The sequence below is a fragment of the Cnephaeus nilssonii genome (genome assembly GCF_951640355.1).
Source record: "Cnephaeus nilssonii genome assembly, chromosome: 6".
Taxonomy (NCBI): domain Eukaryota; kingdom Metazoa; phylum Chordata; class Mammalia; order Chiroptera; family Vespertilionidae; genus Cnephaeus; species Cnephaeus nilssonii.
Window position 1 is genome coordinate 17,994,891 of NC_137077.1, and position 20,044 is coordinate 18,014,934.

Here is a 20,044-nt window from a genome sequence, read left to right on the forward strand (position 1 = left end):
CATCAGTGCCAATGGAGAGCCCAGTTCACCTGCATCTCTCCACCTCTCAGAGGCCCCTGTCACCTGGCCTGATGACAATATTGGTTGGTTCTGCCATCAGAATAGTATTACAATCATCTTGGAGTAAGCTCTCACTGAAGTTGCTAGTTGGGGATCATAAGTCAAGAGTAGACTGCCCTGAGTTAAAATCGGTTCTATAGAACAGCTATATGACTGTTTCATGCCTGCCTGCATCAGTATGTTTGGTGGAATTTATTCTAAAATTTACTTCCACTAAAATATAACCCTTTGACCACTGGGGGCTACCAACACTTCTAAAAGAACATTATATTTGCTAAACAAACAAACTGTTTTAGGTCAGAACACAATATAGGTATTTCCAAATATATATATATGATACTACCATAAAAATTTAAATTTTTAAAAATAAGAGTCTCCTACAAAATATTACAACTCACCTAAATTCCTGGGTCATTGGGAAATGGTGCATGTAATTTTGTGTGTCTGCCCAGTGTGTGTGTGTGTGTGATTAGTGAATAAAAATCTAAAGGCAATTTGATAATATGTTTTTTTAATATATTTTATTGATTTTTTTACAGAGAGGGATAGAGAGTTAGAAACATTGATCCACTGCCTCCTGCACACCTCCTTTTGGGGATGTGCCCGCAACCAAGGTACATGCCCTTGACCAGAATCGTACCTGGGATCTTTCAGTCCGCAGGCCGACGCTCTATCCACTGAGCCAAACCTGTTAGGGCGATAATATGTTTACTTATTTTACCTGATGGTAAATTGATCCTTCTTTTTTTAGCTGTATGAAGGAAGTCAAGCATCACTTTATAGTTTTCTAGAGTCAATTTTCCTGTTGGCAATACTGTTCCTGAATTATATAATGAGAATATACTAGGATCACATGATCGGAAACTGCAAGAGGGAAAAAAAATCTTATTAAAAAACATTATAAGTAAAATTGAATTAAATATGTCAAATACAACCTACTTTAATGTTTTAAATATTTGTGAGTTAGTGCTCTGTATGTTGCTGCCAGAGAAATTTCTTATCATAGCCCGGTTCAAAAACTCTTAATAATCTCCCACTGTATATAAATTAAAGTCCAGACTTAATAGACAGTTAAGACTCTCCATGACCTGGAACTAACCTACTTTGCAAATTATCTTATACCACTCCCTATTATATACCCTAGATTTTGGTTTGACCATTTGGGGTTCTTATCCTCTGTTTTTCCTACCTGGGCTCTAACTCATGTTTCCCACCCACCTGGAATGCCTATTTCTCTATCTCTACATTTCTAAATCTTGCCTATCTATCAAGAGACAGGCCAAGTGGCCCTTCCACATTAAATCTTTCCTGTTAGTCTCAGCCAGAGTAAAGTGACCTTCCTGGGAACAAAGAAGACTTTATGAGTACTTTATCTGCTACCATTATCTAGAATTATCCATGAACATTTGTGATCTACCCTACCAGATTCTAACTATCATATCCTGTTCATGCTTGCATGCCCACTGCACCTATCTCAGGATCTTGTGTCTAATAGGTGCTCAACAAATCTTTTTAAACGACTCTACATCACCTTTTTAATGGCTGCATAGTATTCTATTTATGTATTTATCTTCTATTTTTATCTCCCATAACACTTCAGCCAAAGACATTTATTAAGAGCTCAAAAGTGTCTTTTGAATTAATAAGAGAAACTCTATATGAGAATATATGTTCTATGTTTATAGAGGCTTACAATATATATTTATGGAGGCTTGAAATATCTCTAAATGAAATAGAGATTTGCCTAATGCCCACTATGTCTATAGTTATTATGCAATTAATATTAAATTCCCTTGGAATTATATTTTCTCATTTTACTGAAAGCTTTATTGAGTAACATAGTCAAGATATATGCAAATTAGTACTTTATAAGTGCTTATATCTATCACCGGTTTGGGAAAGATTCTAAGATAAGAAATATATCAATGGAAAAAATATATATATCAATTGCCAAGTAAGACAGAATAATAATAAAAAAAAAAAGACAGAAACACATTGTAAACCTCCTTAAGTTATTATCAACATTGAAGCCCTGGACATACAAATACAATCCATGTTCTTGAAACTTCAAAAGTATTACTTATTGATGATATACTATACCTGACCATTGTATGTGAAATGCCAAATTTCATCTTCAGACGTTCCCCTAGCTTTATTAAAAGCAGGTTGAAGTGTGCATTTGCCAGATACAGGTTCATCTGGGCCTTCCAGGGCATCTCTTCAAGACATATTTGACGGAACCTCTTCTTTTTAATATAATTAAATATTAGAGGATTCAAGTTTTCTACCAGGATTCGATGTGCTATTTTTCTAACATCAATTCTCTTATTTCTGCCAAGGGACAAAGAAGTTTTGAAATTATACAAACTTTCATATATTTGAAAAGAAATGATTCCAATTTGTACATAATCAAGAAGTCACTTGGCTGCCCTTATGCAAATGTAACAGGCTTATTTATCATTTACTTAGTACTAAACATGTAAAACAGGACAATAAAGAAGGCACAAGAATGAGCACAAGGGACAAAGTCACTACATATTGTCTGCAATTCTCTCTGATGTCTATGTCCTAAGCTCAAACCAAACAGAGCTTTTCTTTTCTATAACCAAAAGGCCACCAAGATTAGACAAATAAATTATAACATAATTGTTCACATTCATCAACTAACTTCAATATTAAACAAGAAATTCATTTCTCTGTGTGGTTCCTTGAAAAAAAATAAAGCAAAACTTGTTCTAACTTTAGCTAGATTAGAAGGAAATAAAACATCAGTCATAATCCTATCTAATAAAATGGTAATATGCAAATTAACCATCACTCCATCACAAAGATGGCGATGCCTATAGCCACAAGGTGGCAGCGCTCAGTCCCCTCAGCCTCACCAGAGTCCCCCAGTCCTGGGGGGGCTGCCTCTGAGAGTGGGCAGCGTGAGCAGCCTGGTGGAATGCTTCCTTCATCACCACAGCGACAGAGGGCCTCTGGGCAGCGGGCGTGGAGCAGCTGGGGCGGGATGCTTGCTTCGTCGCCATGGCGACTCCCCGGCCACAGAGGGCCTTTGGGGGATATGGGGGCTGGCCCGCAGCCTCCATGGCCGAACGCACCCCCGGAGAGGAGACGGTGGGTTTGCCTCTCATGGAAGCAGTGCAGCTCCCGGCGGCGCACTACGGTTCCCGCCGGCTGCCACGGAAGCGGCGGGCAGCCTACTGTGCGCAATATCGTGCAATGGGCTACTAGTGATAAATAAAGTAAGTTCATAAAACCATATTCAATATGGTCTGGAAAAAATTAATATTTCAAAATTTTTCTAGTTAGTACATATTTTAAGTATAAAATACATTTGTTTAAAATTATTTCTATCAAAATCTCAAAGTGCTTTTAGCTCTCTAGTTAAGTGGTATACCCCTAAAGCCCCAAATAATGGGCTTCATGTAAATGTTTACTGAATAAATTAAATAATAAATGAATACCTTTCATGTACTGGCAATTCAGAAACACATGGATTTCTGGATAAAAAGTCTCTTAGAGTTCCCCTAATTTTCCTTTTTCTTTTTGGTATTTCTGTAGTCTTAATACAGGAGAAAACAAAAATGTTACAAACAAAAATTAAGTTCTGAATACAATATTATAATTAACTCATACTCTAATGTCTATCTATTGAAATTAAAATATAGTGATTTCTTTATATGCCTCACTTAAAATTATTATCAAAAGTAATAAAAATATCCCTGTAGACAAAAAAAATATATGATTATAAAAATATCCAAATGAGCCCTGGTCGGTATGGCTCAGCTGGTTGGAGCATCGTCCTGTATACCAGAAGGTGGCGGGTTCAATTTCTGGTCAGGGCACATACGCAGGTTGTAGGTTCAATCTTCAGTGGGGGCACATGTAAGAGGCAACCAACCGATGTTTCTCTCTCACGTCAATGTTCTCTGTCTCTCTCTCAAATGAATTTTAAAAATTAAAAAATATATTCATGTGAAAATTTAAGAATTGTATAGTTATAAAATTATGCTTGTATTTCCTTCTGTTTCATGTTGTAATAAATTATAATGGAGCCAATCGTCTGTAGATACATGTATCTCTTCATTTCATTTGCTCAAAATTCAAAACCCATGAAACTTACTTTCCCAATCTCCATTACCGCAGCTTTGTACTTCTTCATAGATTTATCCATTTTCTGACCCAAAATATTGTCCTTATATTTCATTTTTTTCATTCCAAGTAGGGACTCATTTCTCCTAATACAAAAAAAGGAAAAGTTTGTTAAATGAATCTGCAAGAATTTGCAAAATTACCCCAAAGTTATAATCTTTAATGAGTGTTGTCACTAAAATTATGCAAGAAGAATTTCCAAAATTGTTTGTGTCCTATGCACAGACTGTAATATTCCTGGTTATCAAGGAATAGTTGGCCTCTCAAAAGAGCACAATGTAAATAATACCATAAAATTTGATTTAGAGCTGATGTGTGATGCAAAAAAATTAGAATTGCACCAAAAATAAAACATGAACACTTCATTATAAAACTGAGAGGATAACTACATAAAAGTGACCCTAGAAAAGCTACCCTGCTTCCGACAGATTAGTCTTTTTGGTTCCATCACCTTCTGGATACCATAAGAGCTAAGCATTTTAGATTACTATGTTACTAAACTCTCTCCCTTCCCCCAATCACCTATAGGGAATCTTATCTTGTGTGTGTGTGTGTGTGTGCGTGTGTGTGTGTGTGTGTGTGTGTGTGTGTGTGTGCGTGTGTTAATCTGTCATGGACCCCTATGGCCCACTCTCCAAACACTTTAAAGTCTCTCAATATCCCACCCTCTAATGATAATTATCACCTATTTTTCCTGAAATTTGTATATTTCCTAAAATTTATATTTCTTTTGGTAAGTACAACAAAACCCCGCTGTAACATGATAAACAGGATCCAAAGCTTGAATTGAATAAAATGTAGGGTCATATCAATGCAAGGCTAATGAAATGACCAGGTGAGTCCAGATAGCTAGTTCTAGGAGTACAGTTCTAAATTCATCATGCTCCCACTGGTAGTTGGCCTCTTGTTTCAATTTTGATGATGATGAGCCTGGAACCTGTGGTTGGTTGGAGCTCCAGCCCAGCTTCAGCAATTCCAAGAGTCTCCCAGTTAGTTTGGTATTCATTTTGGCAAATGTTTTGTTTGTCTGAACTAGGAAGGCTGGACCAGTGATGGATGGATTTGGAGATCCATCCTGTGTAACAGGCAACTTGAGACTGATTGCCATTTTCTAATTGACTTGGTCTCTTCCTTACTCCTCCCAATCCCACCCCACTAGAATGCTTGAACTGGTCACTGTATTCCACCAAAAGATGGAAAGGAGGGAAACGAGGTCACGAATGTACACTTGGGCTAGTGTCTTCTCAATCCTCTCAGCATTCTCCTCCATGCTCAGCAGAACTCTCACCCACTGAATGAATTAAATGCTTCATAGAATGCTTCCTCCTAATTTTGACTGCTTTTTGTTTATGTTGTATTATAAAAAAAAGCATTTATAAATTTTTATGTAGTCAGAATTACTGATCTTTGATTTCATAGTTTATTCCTTGTTTGATTACTTATATTAGTTCATGTTTCTGACTCAAAACATTGAGTCAAATGGCTGTCTACCTATTATTTAAAAAAAAAACAACTTTATACTTTAGCTAATAGTATAAATTTCTCCTTTTACTATTTTTAATTTTTCAAATATTTTTATTATTCTAGCCTATTCCATATAAACTAATCTGATTGCAATTACATTAAATCTATAAATTAAATTGAAGATAACAGAAATCTTTACAATATTCCATCTGCCCATTGAGCAATATACTATGTCTTTCCATTTATTCAAGTCGTTGTTTTTAATATCTTTTAGTAAGGATATTTGGTCTTCTTTATATTAAACCAAGTCCTCTCACAACTCCTAATAAATTTAATCTTGTACTTCACAGAAATGGATAATTTTTCTATTGTACATTTTAATTGATATAGGAAAGCTATTGATTTTGCAGGTTTACATCTAGCCATCCTGCAGAATGCTATTATTAGTTCAGATAGTTTTCAGTTAATTAACTTGTTAAGTTAAAAAATAATTATTTGTGCTCTTGCCTGGAGGCTCAGTTGGTTGGAGCGTCATCTTATACACCAAAATATTGCGGGTTCGGTCCCTGGTCAGGGCACCTATGGGAGGTAACTGATAGATATGTACGTCTCACATCAATGTTTTTTTCTCTCTCTCCCTTCCTCTCTCTCTAAAATAAATTTTTAAAAAATACATCCTTGGGTGAGGATTTTTTTAAAGTATTATAATTATTGGCAAATATCAATCATTTTCTCTTCATTTTCAATGTACTTTATTGTAGGATTCATTTGACACACATTTTGAGACCCTTTTATGTGATAATTACATAAATTGTAATCGTAATTTCTATTTTAATGCATTGGCAAGAACTTTCAAAACAATGTTAAGTGATAGAAGGAATAATAGGTTTCTTTGTTGTAGCGTTTATTTTAACAGAAAATATTCTTCTATTCCTAATTTGCCAGGAGTGATTGCTAAATTTCACATGACTTTGAGCATCTACTAAAGACTCTTTTGACTACCAGTGATAACTATATATTCTTTTCTTTATTGATTAAGCTATTACACATGAGTTTTTATCTCCCCATTGCCCCCCACCACCCCCACTCATGCCCTCACCCCGTTGGTGTCTGTGTCCATTGGTTAGGCTTATATGCATGCATACAAGTCCTTTGGTACTATATTTACAGATTTACTACTCCTATATTTGTATTGAGAATAAAATTTATATTTCATTGCTGAATTAATAGGTTGGTATATTATTTTGGATTTTTGCTCCTATATACTGCTAAGTAAAAATAACCCATAATTTTCTATTTTTATTGTCTTTTCATAAAACTGTATCAGAATCTGTTGTGATAAATTCAGTAAGAGACTTTCTACCCATATTCTGAAGTAGCTTTATGTAAAATAAAAATTATTTGTTTCTTTAAAATCTGAAAGATTGCCCAGCCATGGTGGTTCAGTGGTTGAGCATCGACCTGTGAATCAGGAGGTCATGATTTAATTCCCAGTCAGGGCATATGCCCGAGTTGCAGGCTCAATCCCCAATTGTGGAGGAGGCAGCCGATTGAGGATTCTCTCTCATCTCTCCCTTCCTCTTTGTAATCAATAAAAATATATTTTAAAAATAAATAAATGAAATCTGAAAGAACTAGCCTAAAAATTTTTGAGCTATCCATTTTTTTACAGCTTCAATCAATTCTAAATTAAATTTTTCCAGATAATTACCACTTTCAATTAGGTTTTCAAATTTATTCATATCAAATTGTAATTACTGTTAGCTAATATTTCTTTAACCACTTCAAATTTATTATTATTTTCTCTTGGATTACTTGTATTTTGCTTTTTCTTATTATGCCAGCCAAAAATTTACATAATTTAGTTATAACTTCAGAGAACCAGCTCTAGCGGTTTTCAATTAAACTAATTAAAATAAAAATAAAACTAACTTATAATTGATTAGTTTCAACTTTAATTTTCTTCTTTCTGCTTTCTTAGATTTATTTTATTTTTCTAATTTTGTGAGTTCAATAAAAGTTCATTTAATTTTATTTTTCCTGTTTAGTAATAAAAGCTTCTAAAGCTAAAAATGTGTCTCTAACTGCTGCTTTGAGTACAATTGATATTAGGGTTTCTTATTATCATTGTTTTTAACAGACTCTATACCTTTAGGTAAATTTCTTTTTTTATCCAATAATTTTATATGCCAGTAATTTATTTTGTTATGACATTTCAGTTTTATTGTACTGTAAGAGAATGTGGTCTTTACAAATTTTAGTCTGAGTGATCTGAGCTTTGTTTTTCATATTACTTTTTTAAAAGTTAATGAGTACTTTAAATTGACTATATATATTAAGTTGTTCTTAATTAGATTAGGTATATTTTCTATGTCCTTTTTATTTTTTTAAAGTAGCATGTTATATTCTATAATATTATGTTTCTGTCAAATAAGACTTGTCTTTTCAGCAGTTATTTCCATATACTTTGACTTTTTGTTATGTAGAACATAGAAGTTTATGAAATAGCTTCATTGTGACTTATAAGCATTATTGGTAGAATCATCCACTTTGAATGTGAGAAGATGGCATTAAAACTAATTAACAAAAAGCCATCCAAATTGGAAAGGAGGAAGTAAAACTGTTATTCGCAGATGGCATGATATTATACTTAGAAAACCCTAAAGACTCCAGCAAAAACTACTAGATTTAATAAATGAATTTGGCGATGTAGCAGGATATAATATTAATACCCAGAAATTGATGGCATTTTTATATACCAAAAATGAACTCTCAGAAAGAGAAACTAAAAATACAATCTCATTCACCATTGCAACAACAACAAAAATAAGATACTTAGGAATAAACTTAACCAAGGAAGTAAAAGACCTGTACTCGGAAAACTACAGGATATTGAAAAAAGAGACAGAGGAAGATATAAACAAGTGGAAGAATATACTGTGTTAATGGATTGGTAGAATCAACATCATTAAATTGTCCATACTACCCAAAACAATCTATAGATTCAATTAAAATACTAATGCATATTTCACATATCTAGAATAAACACTCCAAAAACTTATATGGAACCAAAAAAGATCTCAAATAGCCGGAGCAATCTTGAGAAAGAACGAAGTTGGAGGAATCACAATACCAGATATCAAGTTATACTACAAAGCCACTATACTCAAAACAGCCTAGTACTGGCACAAGAACAGGCATATAGATCACTGGAACAGAACAGAGAACCCAGAAATCGAACCAAGCCATTACACTTAATTAATATTTGACAAAGGAGGCAAGAACATACAATGGAGTCAAGACAGTCTCTTCAATAAATGGTGTTGAGAAAATTGGGCAGGTACATGAAAAAAATGAAACTAGACCGCCAACTTACACCATACACAAGAATAAACTCAAAAATGATAAAAACTTAATGTAAGTCGTGAAACCATAAAAATCTTAGAAGAAACCATAGGTAGCTGACCAATTGCAGAGGGAAGGCGGGGTGGAGAGGGTAGGGGGAAGCAATGAACCTGGGAACTCATATGCATATATGCATAGCCCATGGACACAGACAATAGTGTGGTGAAGGCCTAGGAGGGGGCCAATGCAGGGTGGAGGGTGCCAATGGGAAAAAAACAAAACAAAGGGGACATCTGTAATACTTTCAACAATAAAGATAAATTACAAATTAAAAAAAACTAACAAAAAATAACATTCTTTAAATATTGCCAGGACAATTGGTAAAACCTATAGGGGGTAAAAAACTAAAGTTTAATCTAAATCCCCATGCCAAAAAAAAAAATCTATATGAATTAACACATTAAATGGAAACTATAATATCACAAAGTTGGAAGTAAATGCAGCTGCATATTGTCTGCTGCAGTATGAGAAAATTTCTTTGTTAAAACTGTTAAGCATGTGAACACAAAAGAAGACAGATATTGCTATCAAAGCAGAAATCAAGGTGTTGCATCTGTCCTTCCTCTACTCTCCCTGATTCGGAGAGGAGCGTCCTGAAACATCTGCTCAGCCTTAGAACTGAAATCTTTACCTTCGGTTGGAACATGCTTATCCCACTCAATTTTCAACCTCGGGTCTTTTATTATACCACTGGTCAATGCTTCTAAGCCACTTACTCTGTTTCACTCTTTCAGAATATCTATTTTGCTTAGATTGGACCCCCCTGGTCAGCCCTCCAAATTTCACTGCACACTGATAGTGTCTTCTAATTTTCTTTGGTATCAAGAATATTACTTACAGCTTCTAAACATCTAATTTTGGCTATGTTTTTTTTTTTAATGTAATGGAACTTTCTAATTCTGACCAATGTTCTTATTATCAGAGCCTGCTTCATTTAATACAAGCAATTTCCTCTTTTATGTTTTGAAAATATGAAGCACATATATTCCAAGCGTTTGTTCCAATAATAGAAGTGCCTATTTTAGGAAGACTATTTTCCTGTGTATTTTTATGATAATGTTTCTCTTCTGCTGCCATTTTTTAAATAGACTCCATGTTACTAATGCTTCCCATTACTAAAATGAGATAGATCTGGGCACAGTGGTGAAAGTAAAACCCAGCTGTTGGAACAAAAGTTGGGTTCATTTGGCATCTCTCATAACTGGCATGAAACACTGTAATTTTATTTGGAGGCAAAGAGAATCATTCAGGCTCAGAGAACAAGGGGAATAGCTTTAAGTTTTACTACTTCTATTTGAGGAACTCCTCATTCACATCTGTGAATGAAACCCCAAGGAATGGCTCTGCTTGCTAATGTAAAGGAATTAGAAGAGCATGTAAATGACCAGCACTGGACCAAGAAGCCTATATGAGGAGCTGATGGCCCAGAGATGTTATTATCCATCTTGAATCAATAGCAAAAAAGCCTAATTTACTTCCTGCTGCAAACATAAACATACTCTAATCTTATGCCTTAGTTGGGTTGTATAAATATTTTTATGTTTACTTATTTTTTTACACACAGAGACATAAATCCTATCTACGAGGTGGCTGTTTTAATTGTCTATATCCTATACTCCTTTTCATCTACCTTATGTATCTTTATGTGACAATGTTACTCAATTTTTAAGTTGTTAGTAGCAATAAAACAGATATTATAAGTACCTTTTCAAGAAGTCACTGACAGGATTTGTAATCTCCACCATAAGGGAATATTTTTCATCGTTTATACATTTTTGCATAATTTGGGTAAAAAATTCCAGAAATCTAGGTCTCTGTTTAAATTTCATAACTGTGAAAACAAGAAAGTTCATACATATATAATTACCAATACACTGTTATTAGTGCTGAATGGTTACTATTACTAATACTCATTTTGTCCTAACAGAAAAATTTATTAACCTGTTTTTTAGATTTCTCACTTTTAAAAAATATGTAGAGTAAATGTGGTGAGAACTACTATTTTCTAAAATCAAATAATCCTTTCAGTCTATATTTCATTTATTTTCCAAACAACTCAGTGTTAAGGAAGATTTCTTAAAAGTTGCCTCTCATGTATGACTAGTTGGAAAAAAAATGCTGAATAACTAGTTATCCTACTTTTTATTATATTGCGCTCTGAGTTAAGCAATAATATTGCTGTTTCTTCACAGCTGAACTTAAGGATCACTAATCCGTTTTTCAATCCTCTAGTTTGTTTCATCTACTACCCAAATAAGCCACCATCAAGTTTCTGTCTTACCAAACTTTAAATCAGGCTCCTATTTCAGTCTCTTTCATCACTTGACAATCAACAGTCTGGATTATTCTAAACAAGTAAAGGACCCAAAATCTTCTGCCTGATTAGACCAAGCATGTCAAACTCGCGGCCATCGGGCCGCATGCCCCAGTTAGGCATGTGGCCTGCCAGCCACGAGTTTGACATGCTTGGGTTAGACCTTTAAGTAATAAGCAACAACAAAACCCACAGAATGAATGATCTTCAATAGTAAATTGAGTGAACAGCATGTACACATTTAGGTCACCTACCTTCTTTCACAGCACCTTTGACCGACCAATTTAAAACTATAGGGTAAAGAAAGATAGGGTCCTCTGATCCTGTGAGTTCAGCTGTAACAACTAAGGTTAAAAATATTAATAATAAGTAATACATTCTGTTTAACATCAATAACCAAATAGGAAAATTCTTTGGAGGAGACGAAAAATAGGAAAAAAAAAACCCTCAAGTATTCTTTCTAAATTATGTGCCTTAAAAGTATCAATTATATCATATTTTAGAGATTAAAAATTTCAATAATCTCCATTATTTTCTTTTCATTCCCCCCACCCAAGAGCCAAGGAGTCTGCTACCAAATAGCTAAAGAGTTTCCAAGGCACAAGTTTCTGTTATTCAACAGCTGTCCTATATCAGCAAAGCCCAGACTCAGAAACCTATCAATTATATGAACTCCATTTTTATAAAATTATAATTTAAAGACAGTAAAGCATAGAATAATGAACAGCACAGCCATTGGAGCCAGATTGCCGCATGTCATCAGAAATGGCTACGCATGTCAGTGCTGACATGCGTGTCATAGGTTTGCCATCACTGATCTATGGATAGAGGCCAGAATGCTGCTCAACATTCCCAATGCCTAGGACAGTCCCCCACAACAATTATCTGGCCCAAATTGGCAATAGTGTCAAAGTTGAGAAACCCTGCTTTAGAATCGGAAGAGATAGGCTCAAATCCAAGCTAACTATGCAATCCTAAATAAATTACTTAATCTTTATGAGTCACATCTGTAAAAAGCAGTTAGCAATCCTTATTAACAGAATATTATTAGGATTATAAATTTAAATTTATTATATAAAAGCACTATGTAAACCTTAAAGGGTTTACCCAAATGCTAATCTCCCCTTAATCCTTTTAACAAAATATTTTCTTATTTAAAAAAAATATATATAATGCTCAACACAAGTATGCAGAAAGAAAACAAAATGACTACATTGCTTCGTCAGTTTGAGAAGGTGTGTCTCCAACAAGAGCAGCTGTTCATTTATTTTTTCAGGTGATAACGTCTGCTGAGGCCTCTTGGTCCTAGAAGACTTCTTAGAACAACCCTAGGAACATTGGTTACATTTCAGAATGTACTTTAACAGGTTTCAGCAATTGTCAATTTCAAAAAGCATTCTTAAAATTCTGTTTTCGTACTTGTAAATAAAACTATGATCTCTGCATGGCTAAACAACGTGAATTAATAAATGCCAGAGGCAAGGGGGGGGCCTCCATGGGAACATGTGGGGGAGTGTCCTGAGGCAAAGCCTGGGTGATATGCAGGGGCTGGCTGACAGGCTCTGAGAGTGAACACTTGGTGGGAAAAAATCTTCAAATCGCCTCCAGCTTAATCAAACTCTCTCTAGATAAAGCAACCCCCTTGAAAAAAAAGGATTATGGCTAAAAAATGTTATCCAGTTAAACTGGGCTGATAGTTGAAGGATTTTGTGGCAAACAAATGCTTCCATGGAAACTCAACATATAATAGAGAAAGAAACGGAGCTACTCTAACTGATACAGCCACACCCGTCCCTGAAGGGGCTTCAGGTAATTCCTAGTGCACCCCAGAAACCTCATCAACTAAGTGACAGTTCAAATTTGATGAACCAGAACATTTAACCACATAGTTTCTAGAAAAGGCAATAAAGCATGGTCTAGTAAGCACCAAGCTTGGGAGACAGATATTAAAAAGTTGTCTCAAACGTTAGCAGTCTTCTAATGAAGGCAATTTAGGTGTGACAATGAGTTTGGGAAATCTACTTTGAATACTGTGAAAAGCTCTGACGTGTTCTCACTACATTCAGTGATGCACCCAGGATAGTAAAATCTTCAATTTGGGAGACTTTACAGGGCTTTTAGTCCAATGTCCAGCTGGGTGCAGGAAGCTCACTATCAGCCGTAAGTGATGATCAGTACAGGTGACAGGGAGCTTCCCAGTATTCTAGCATGAATTCATTTTTTTAATCACAAAAGAAAAGGGGGGGGGGGAGAATCAGTTCTTCACTATATATCACTTTTCTTTTATGTAAATATAACAAATTAAAAACTGTTTTTAACATGTTTGCTAATAACACACGATCTCTTAAAAGACTCAACTAAATATAAGCTTAGAGATGAGGAACAAAAAACAGTTACCTCCTCTTGTGTTTCTTCTTGCTCAATAATACCAAATAGGGATTTGCACTCCGGTGTGATGTCCAACATCTTTTTTCCATAATTTATAATAATTATTGCCAGCTCATATTCCTTCCATGAACGCAGAATCTAATTTAAAATATTTACTAATCATCTCTGTTGGAAACTCTTGATGATATTCAAGTGTCTTACATCATCTTTCATAAACTCAACAGTCCCATTAATGTTTTAGGTCTAAGAATTGCTGTTTCTGTTAAGGAAACTGAAAGCTAACCTCTAGATCATATGTCCCTAGAATTAAAACTGCTTGATTCCACTCTTTTGAATAAGGGACAAATAACAGGAATCTGATCAATAATGAATACCCTGTACCTCTGGGACATATAGCCATATACGTTTGGTAAGTTAACTACTCAGAAAATGTTTCCACTTAAAAAATCCATGTTAAAACAAAATCATTCTTAAAGGCCACATAACCGTCACCTCTTGTCTTGAGTTGCTTTCCATGTGAAATGGCAAAATTACTGACAATGGTGTTGGGGGATGGGGCATTTACAACCATAAATGCATGACAAGGCACTCTGGTAGTGGGCTGAGCTAGAATTAAGCTGTTTTGGGCAGATTCTCCATGAACCCCAGGAGAAGCAGACACTAATCATAAGAAGGGGAGTGGGCCACTCTCCTACTCCCATCCATATTTTCCTGTTATTGCTATTCTTTGCCTTCTCTACCTGGTCCTTATCTACCTCCCTAGTGTAATCTTTGACCACTCATCTTCTTGCACTTTAAGTTTACAAAATATTGATCCAAGTATAAATTCTGACCATGGTTTCAGGACTTCATGCTTTCTTACAGCTGAGCCATTTCCCAGAACAGCTTCCCCACCTTATTAGAGTAATGTACGGGTTATTAACGTAACCTGGTCATTAAAACCTGGATTCTAGCATCAACTCCAAGAAAGCTTCCCTGGCCAGCAATCTAATTGGTATGGAGCCTGCTGCAGTGAAGGGCCACATGAAGGAAACACACTCACCGTGAACCCCATAAGGCAATTCTCTGTGGGTAGAAATAAGTTTGTATGAATTTGTTATATGTAGATGCGTTCTGTCAAGTTGAATACGTTAGTATTTACATTGAGTAACAAGTGTTACTTCCCATGCAGGGAAATGATATCATAAGTGGCTGAACAAGGAAGTGAATAGCTGCTTAAACCTGATAAGACTGACTTCATGCAAGGTGTAAGAACTAGAAATACTTCTGTGGGACCAGCGCAATAGTGGAATAAAGTAATTCTGACTGTGGAACAAAGGATGGGAAGGAAAATGGTGAAATAGCATTTGAAAAGGTAGATGGGGTTAGTCATTCAAGGCCTTGAATGCCCGGCAAGGTAGTCCAACCTTATTATAAAATTGATACAAGAGGGAGATAGTTTTGTTATTAGAAAACACAAAGGGGGTAATGTTTGCTCTCTCCTCAACTTCGCTTTCTGACATATTTAGGTCCTCTGCTGAGAGTACTAGGCAATCTTTTCTCCTTGTTATAATATGCCAGTAGAAAACACTAAATGAAAAAGAACATTTCAAATCAAAAGAAAAGGAGAACCAATTCTACTTAACACATCAAATGAGCAGAAACAAAAAGACTAGACCAGATGTTTAGCATAATAATTTTTTAACAATGGCAAAATAATGAAACATTGAAGACTATGTGTCTCAGAAATGGCACTTATTTGGAATTCTGGCAACTTCTGGAAAAACTACTGCTGTTCGTAGAAGAAAGACTAAGCCATCTAAAAAGAGTAGCAATTTTTTAAAAGTAGCAGAGAAAAGAAACTGGCATTTGACAAATTGGGCTTTATAAGAGAAAATCCATATAAAAATGTGTTTATATGAAATGCACACCTGAAATCTGGGACTGCTGGTCATGCTGGAGGAAGCTTCTGGAATGACAATTCTAAGCATATCCATTTTGGAAGACTAGTTCTAATAGCAAAATCCTATTAATATATAGCAAAATCTTAAATTAATATATACTTTACTTAAAAAAAAAATCCAGCCCTGGGCAGGTAGCTCAGTTGTTAGAGGATCATCCTGATACACCAAGGTTGTGGGTTCCATCCATCTCTGGTCAGGGCACATACCAAAAGCAACCAATGAATATATAAATAAGTGGAACAACAAATATCTCTCTTCTCTCTTCTCTCTTCTCTCTTCTCTCTTCTTTCTTTCTCTCTCTCTCTCTCTCTCTCTCTCTCTCTCTCTCTCTCTCTCTCTCTCTCTCCCATCCCCTCTCTAAACATATCCTCAGATAAGGATTAAAAAAGAAAGATTTTGACTAATCGACTCTCTTATTCTTTCTCTTGCCTAGTGGAAGCAGGACTGGCTCCTTGGACTAAGTGCCCACTGAGATTCTTAGATAATCCTCTTCCCTTCTCACTCTACACAGTGTCCCATTTCATTTGTTTCTATTGCTCCAATTGAGCCCATATATTAATGACTCCTTGGTCTTTATACATATTTGGCCTCTTCTGAACTCCAAGCCTATAGATCCAATCATATGGTCATATAATGGCCACCTCTTTGAATATCCTATAGGCCCCCAAATTCAATAAATTCAAAATTCATGATCTTTTCTCCATTTTCCACACAAAATTGCTCCCCATCAACATGTAGCATTCTGCCTAGGACAGATAACTGGATTGTTGTTGACTCTTCTCTCTCCCTGTTTTATCCCCCTATACTCAATAGGTTTCCAAGTTCTCAATGCTCTCTCATTAATAACTTTTTAAAAATATATATTTTATTGATTTTTTTACAGAGAGGAAGGGAGAAGAATAGAGAGTTAGAAACATCAATAAGAGAGAAACATTGATCAGCTGCCTCCTGCACACCTCCTACTGAGGATATGCCCACAACCAAGGTACATGCTCTTGACCAGAATCGAACCTCGAACCTAGGACCTTTCAGTCCGAAGGCTGACACTCTATCCACTGAGCCAAACCGGTTAGTGCTCATTAGTAGCTCTTGAATCTTTTCCAATCCCTCTCCCACTTTTCCACACTAGCTTAATTTATCATCTCCCACCTTCTAACTCATTCCCTGTCTCAGATCTTACCTACCCCTCATGCCCCATCCCTCTAATGATGAGCTGTTACACAACCAGAATAATTTCTTTTTTCTAAAATGCAAATCTCATTATATCATTTCAGGGTTTGAAAAACCATCAACCATTCCTCTTATTTAATCTATTTATCTACTTTTTGTTTCGGTGTGTTTTTTGAATTCTGTGTCCTGTTGAGAGAGATTTTCCCTGACTTCAAGGCCATACATCCTTGAATCCATTGGGATTTTATTTTGTGTATGGTATGAGGTAGGACGCTGGCTTTGTTTATTTTCAGATGAATTGTCAGTTATACCAGCACCTTTTAATAAATAAACTACTATAATAAACTAGAGGCTTGGTGCATGAAAATTCATGCACTGGAGGGGAGGTGGCAGCCCAGCCTGCCCCTTCTCACAGTCCAGGAGCCCTCAGGGGAGGGAGGCGACCCGGCGATCAGGGGAAGGTGACACTCCCATCACACCTCTGCTGCTGCCACTGCCGGCAGCGCAAGTCTCAGCCAGCCCTGGTTACCTGAGCCTCTGGCAGCCCTGGACGGCTGGACAGCTGCCATCTGAGGCTTGCCTGCACCCCAGGCCAGCCCTGAGCGGCTGGGCAGCTGACAGCCAAGGCTTGCCTGTGCCTTGGGCCAGCCCTGGGTGGCTGGGGGGCTGAGGAGACTGGGGGACTCCAGAGGCAGGCATGCTGCAAGGCCTTGCCCCGTGTGCCTGCTACCCCAGCGGGGTTGAGGGGACTGGGCACCACCATCTTGTGGCTGTGGGCGCCGCCATCTTTGAGGGCATGGCAGTCAATTAGCATATTCCCTCCTTATTGGCTATGGGCACCACCATGCGATGGCATGATGGTCAATTAGCATATTCCATCTTTATTAGATAGGATAATTATTTTCTTAATGAATCAAAATAGCACTTTTGTCATATATTAAGTTCTTCTATAGACCTGGGTCTGGTACTTGCTGGATTCTCTATTCTCTTTCACTGACATTTGCCCATTATTCTACTAACACTTCTTTTTATTGAAGTGGATTTATGGTAAATTTTAATATCTATTGAGGACTTTTAAATTATCCTAATCAGTTTCAGAGAAACCCCATTGGGATTCTTATTTGGACTACATTACATTTAAATATTATTTTAGGAAAGATTTACATTTCTATGAGAGGAAGTCTTCCTATTCAGGAACTTGGTGTGACCTACCATATGTTCAGATCTTTTCTGTGTCTTTGGTAAGATTTCATAGTTCTTTTATTTATGTTCTTTAACAGTTTGTTAAATTTAAAATATTGTGCATTATAAGTGCTATATTTTCCCCTCTCTATTTCTAACTGGCTACTGCTAATTTTTAAAAAATTAACATTCTATAAGTATTTTACATATAATCACTTTATAAATTCTCTTTTTCTTCTAATAACTTTTTACTAGATTCTCATGGGTTTTTGAGACCTCTACAATTACAAATAAATTACACTTTTCTATTATAAAATTAATTTCATATTCTTATCTATTGCATGAAACAGAATCTCTACAAATAATGAATCACACTATTAAGAGTCAGTATTTCCTGTGCCTAATTATTTTTAAAATGGCTTCAGAAATTTGCCATTTAGTAAGATAATTGTAAAACTTTGGTAAATGTCTTTATCATTACATTAATTCCCCCTTAACTGCGGTTTTGCTTTCTGTGGTTTTAGTTATTGTAGTCAACCTTAGCCCCAAATATTAAATTTCCCCAATCATAGACATCATGTACTCCTGGCGTCCAACCATAGACATTGTCTTGTCTCAATGCCCCAGTATCACTCCAAGCAGATGATCCTCCTTCTGATTTATCATCAGAAGGTCAATAGTAACCTCATGCTACATCTCAGTGCCTAAGTCATTCACCTCACTTCACCTCATCATGTAGGCATTGTATCAACTCACATTATCATAAGAAGGGTGAGTACAGTACAATTAGATATTTTGAGAAAGAGAGACCACATTTTCATAACTTTTATTATAGTATATTGTTAAAATTTTTCCATTTTATAATTATATATTGTTGTTAATCTCTTACTGTGTCTAACCTTATCATATGTATGTATGGGGAAAAATATAGTATATATACGGTTCAGTAATTTCAGGCATCCACTAGGGATCTTGAAACATTTTCCCCACAAATAAGGAGTGACTACTGTATTCAATAGCTTCCTTTAATTCCTAAGTTATTTTGAAATTTTATTAGGAAAAGTTGTTAAGTATTATCAAATGCCTTTGTAGCATTTTTATATAACCTTAGTTTTTATCCTTTAATTTGCTGTTGTAAAAACATTCAAATTTTGTTTTAATTCAGAATTGATCTTTAGTACTTGACAATAAGACTGTCCTAAGACCAGAAAATCCCCAGATGCCATGAAGGATAAGAGAAGGGTGGTCAGACAGAGCAGAGTTGAATAACACTGTAGAATGCCTTTTTTTCTGGTTCATGTTGTAGGCCCTGAATTCTTCTTATTTCTTTTTTTAATAAGTTTTTTACTGATTTTTTAGAGAGAAAGGAAGGGAGACGGATAGAGAGACAGAAACACCTATGAGAGGGAAATATCATCGATCAGCTGTGCCCTGCAAGTCCCCACAGGGGATCAGCCCTCAACCCAGGCACCAGCCCAAGCCTGCTCTCCCGCTTCCCACCCCTCCGCCCCTATTCTGGGTGGACACTCAACCACTGAGCCAGACTGGCTAGGCTGAATTCTTCTTTTTCAGATGTGAAAATTGCTATTCCTCCTTTATTTTTGTTTGCATCTTCCCAGTACTTTTATCTAATAATTTATTTTTCAACCAGTATTTGTCACTCTGTTTTATGAGTGTTTCTTGACATGAAATACATTTAAATCTGACTTTTTAACCCATCTGCCAAACTCTGTCTTCTAAGTCCATTCACACTTAGTGAAGTAATTAATATACTATATTTTATTCCTTCCACCTTATATACTCTTTTTCCTTCTAACTTTTGCCAAATTAAGCATTCTTCTTCCCTGTCACTCCTCTGTTCATTTTTCCTTCCTATCAATTTAGAAATCTTACTGTGCTGTAAATTTCTATTCATGGCTAAATATTCCTCTGGGCCATCTTTGAATATATTTATTCAATCAAA

The 20,044-nt window shown here is 35.8% G+C and overlaps 1 protein-coding gene across 1 annotated transcript in view; it reads right to left on the reverse strand.

The window, feature by feature from the left end:
• The window catches only part of CFAP54 (cilia and flagella associated protein 54), a gene marked incomplete at both ends in the record, with an annotated part of 248,988 nt that overhangs the window by 136,786 nt on the left and 92,158 nt on the right, over window positions 1–20,044 (reverse strand). The window contains 8 exon segments of the mRNA XM_079775504.1: window positions 782–924; window positions 2,161–2,391; window positions 3,528–3,625; window positions 4,187–4,301; window positions 10,789–10,915; window positions 11,653–11,742; window positions 12,612–12,726; window positions 13,796–13,924. Of these exon segments, the coding sequence (XP_079631630.1) occupies window positions 782–924; window positions 2,161–2,391; window positions 3,528–3,625; window positions 4,187–4,301; window positions 10,789–10,915; window positions 11,653–11,742; window positions 12,612–12,726; window positions 13,796–13,924 (1,048 nt within the window).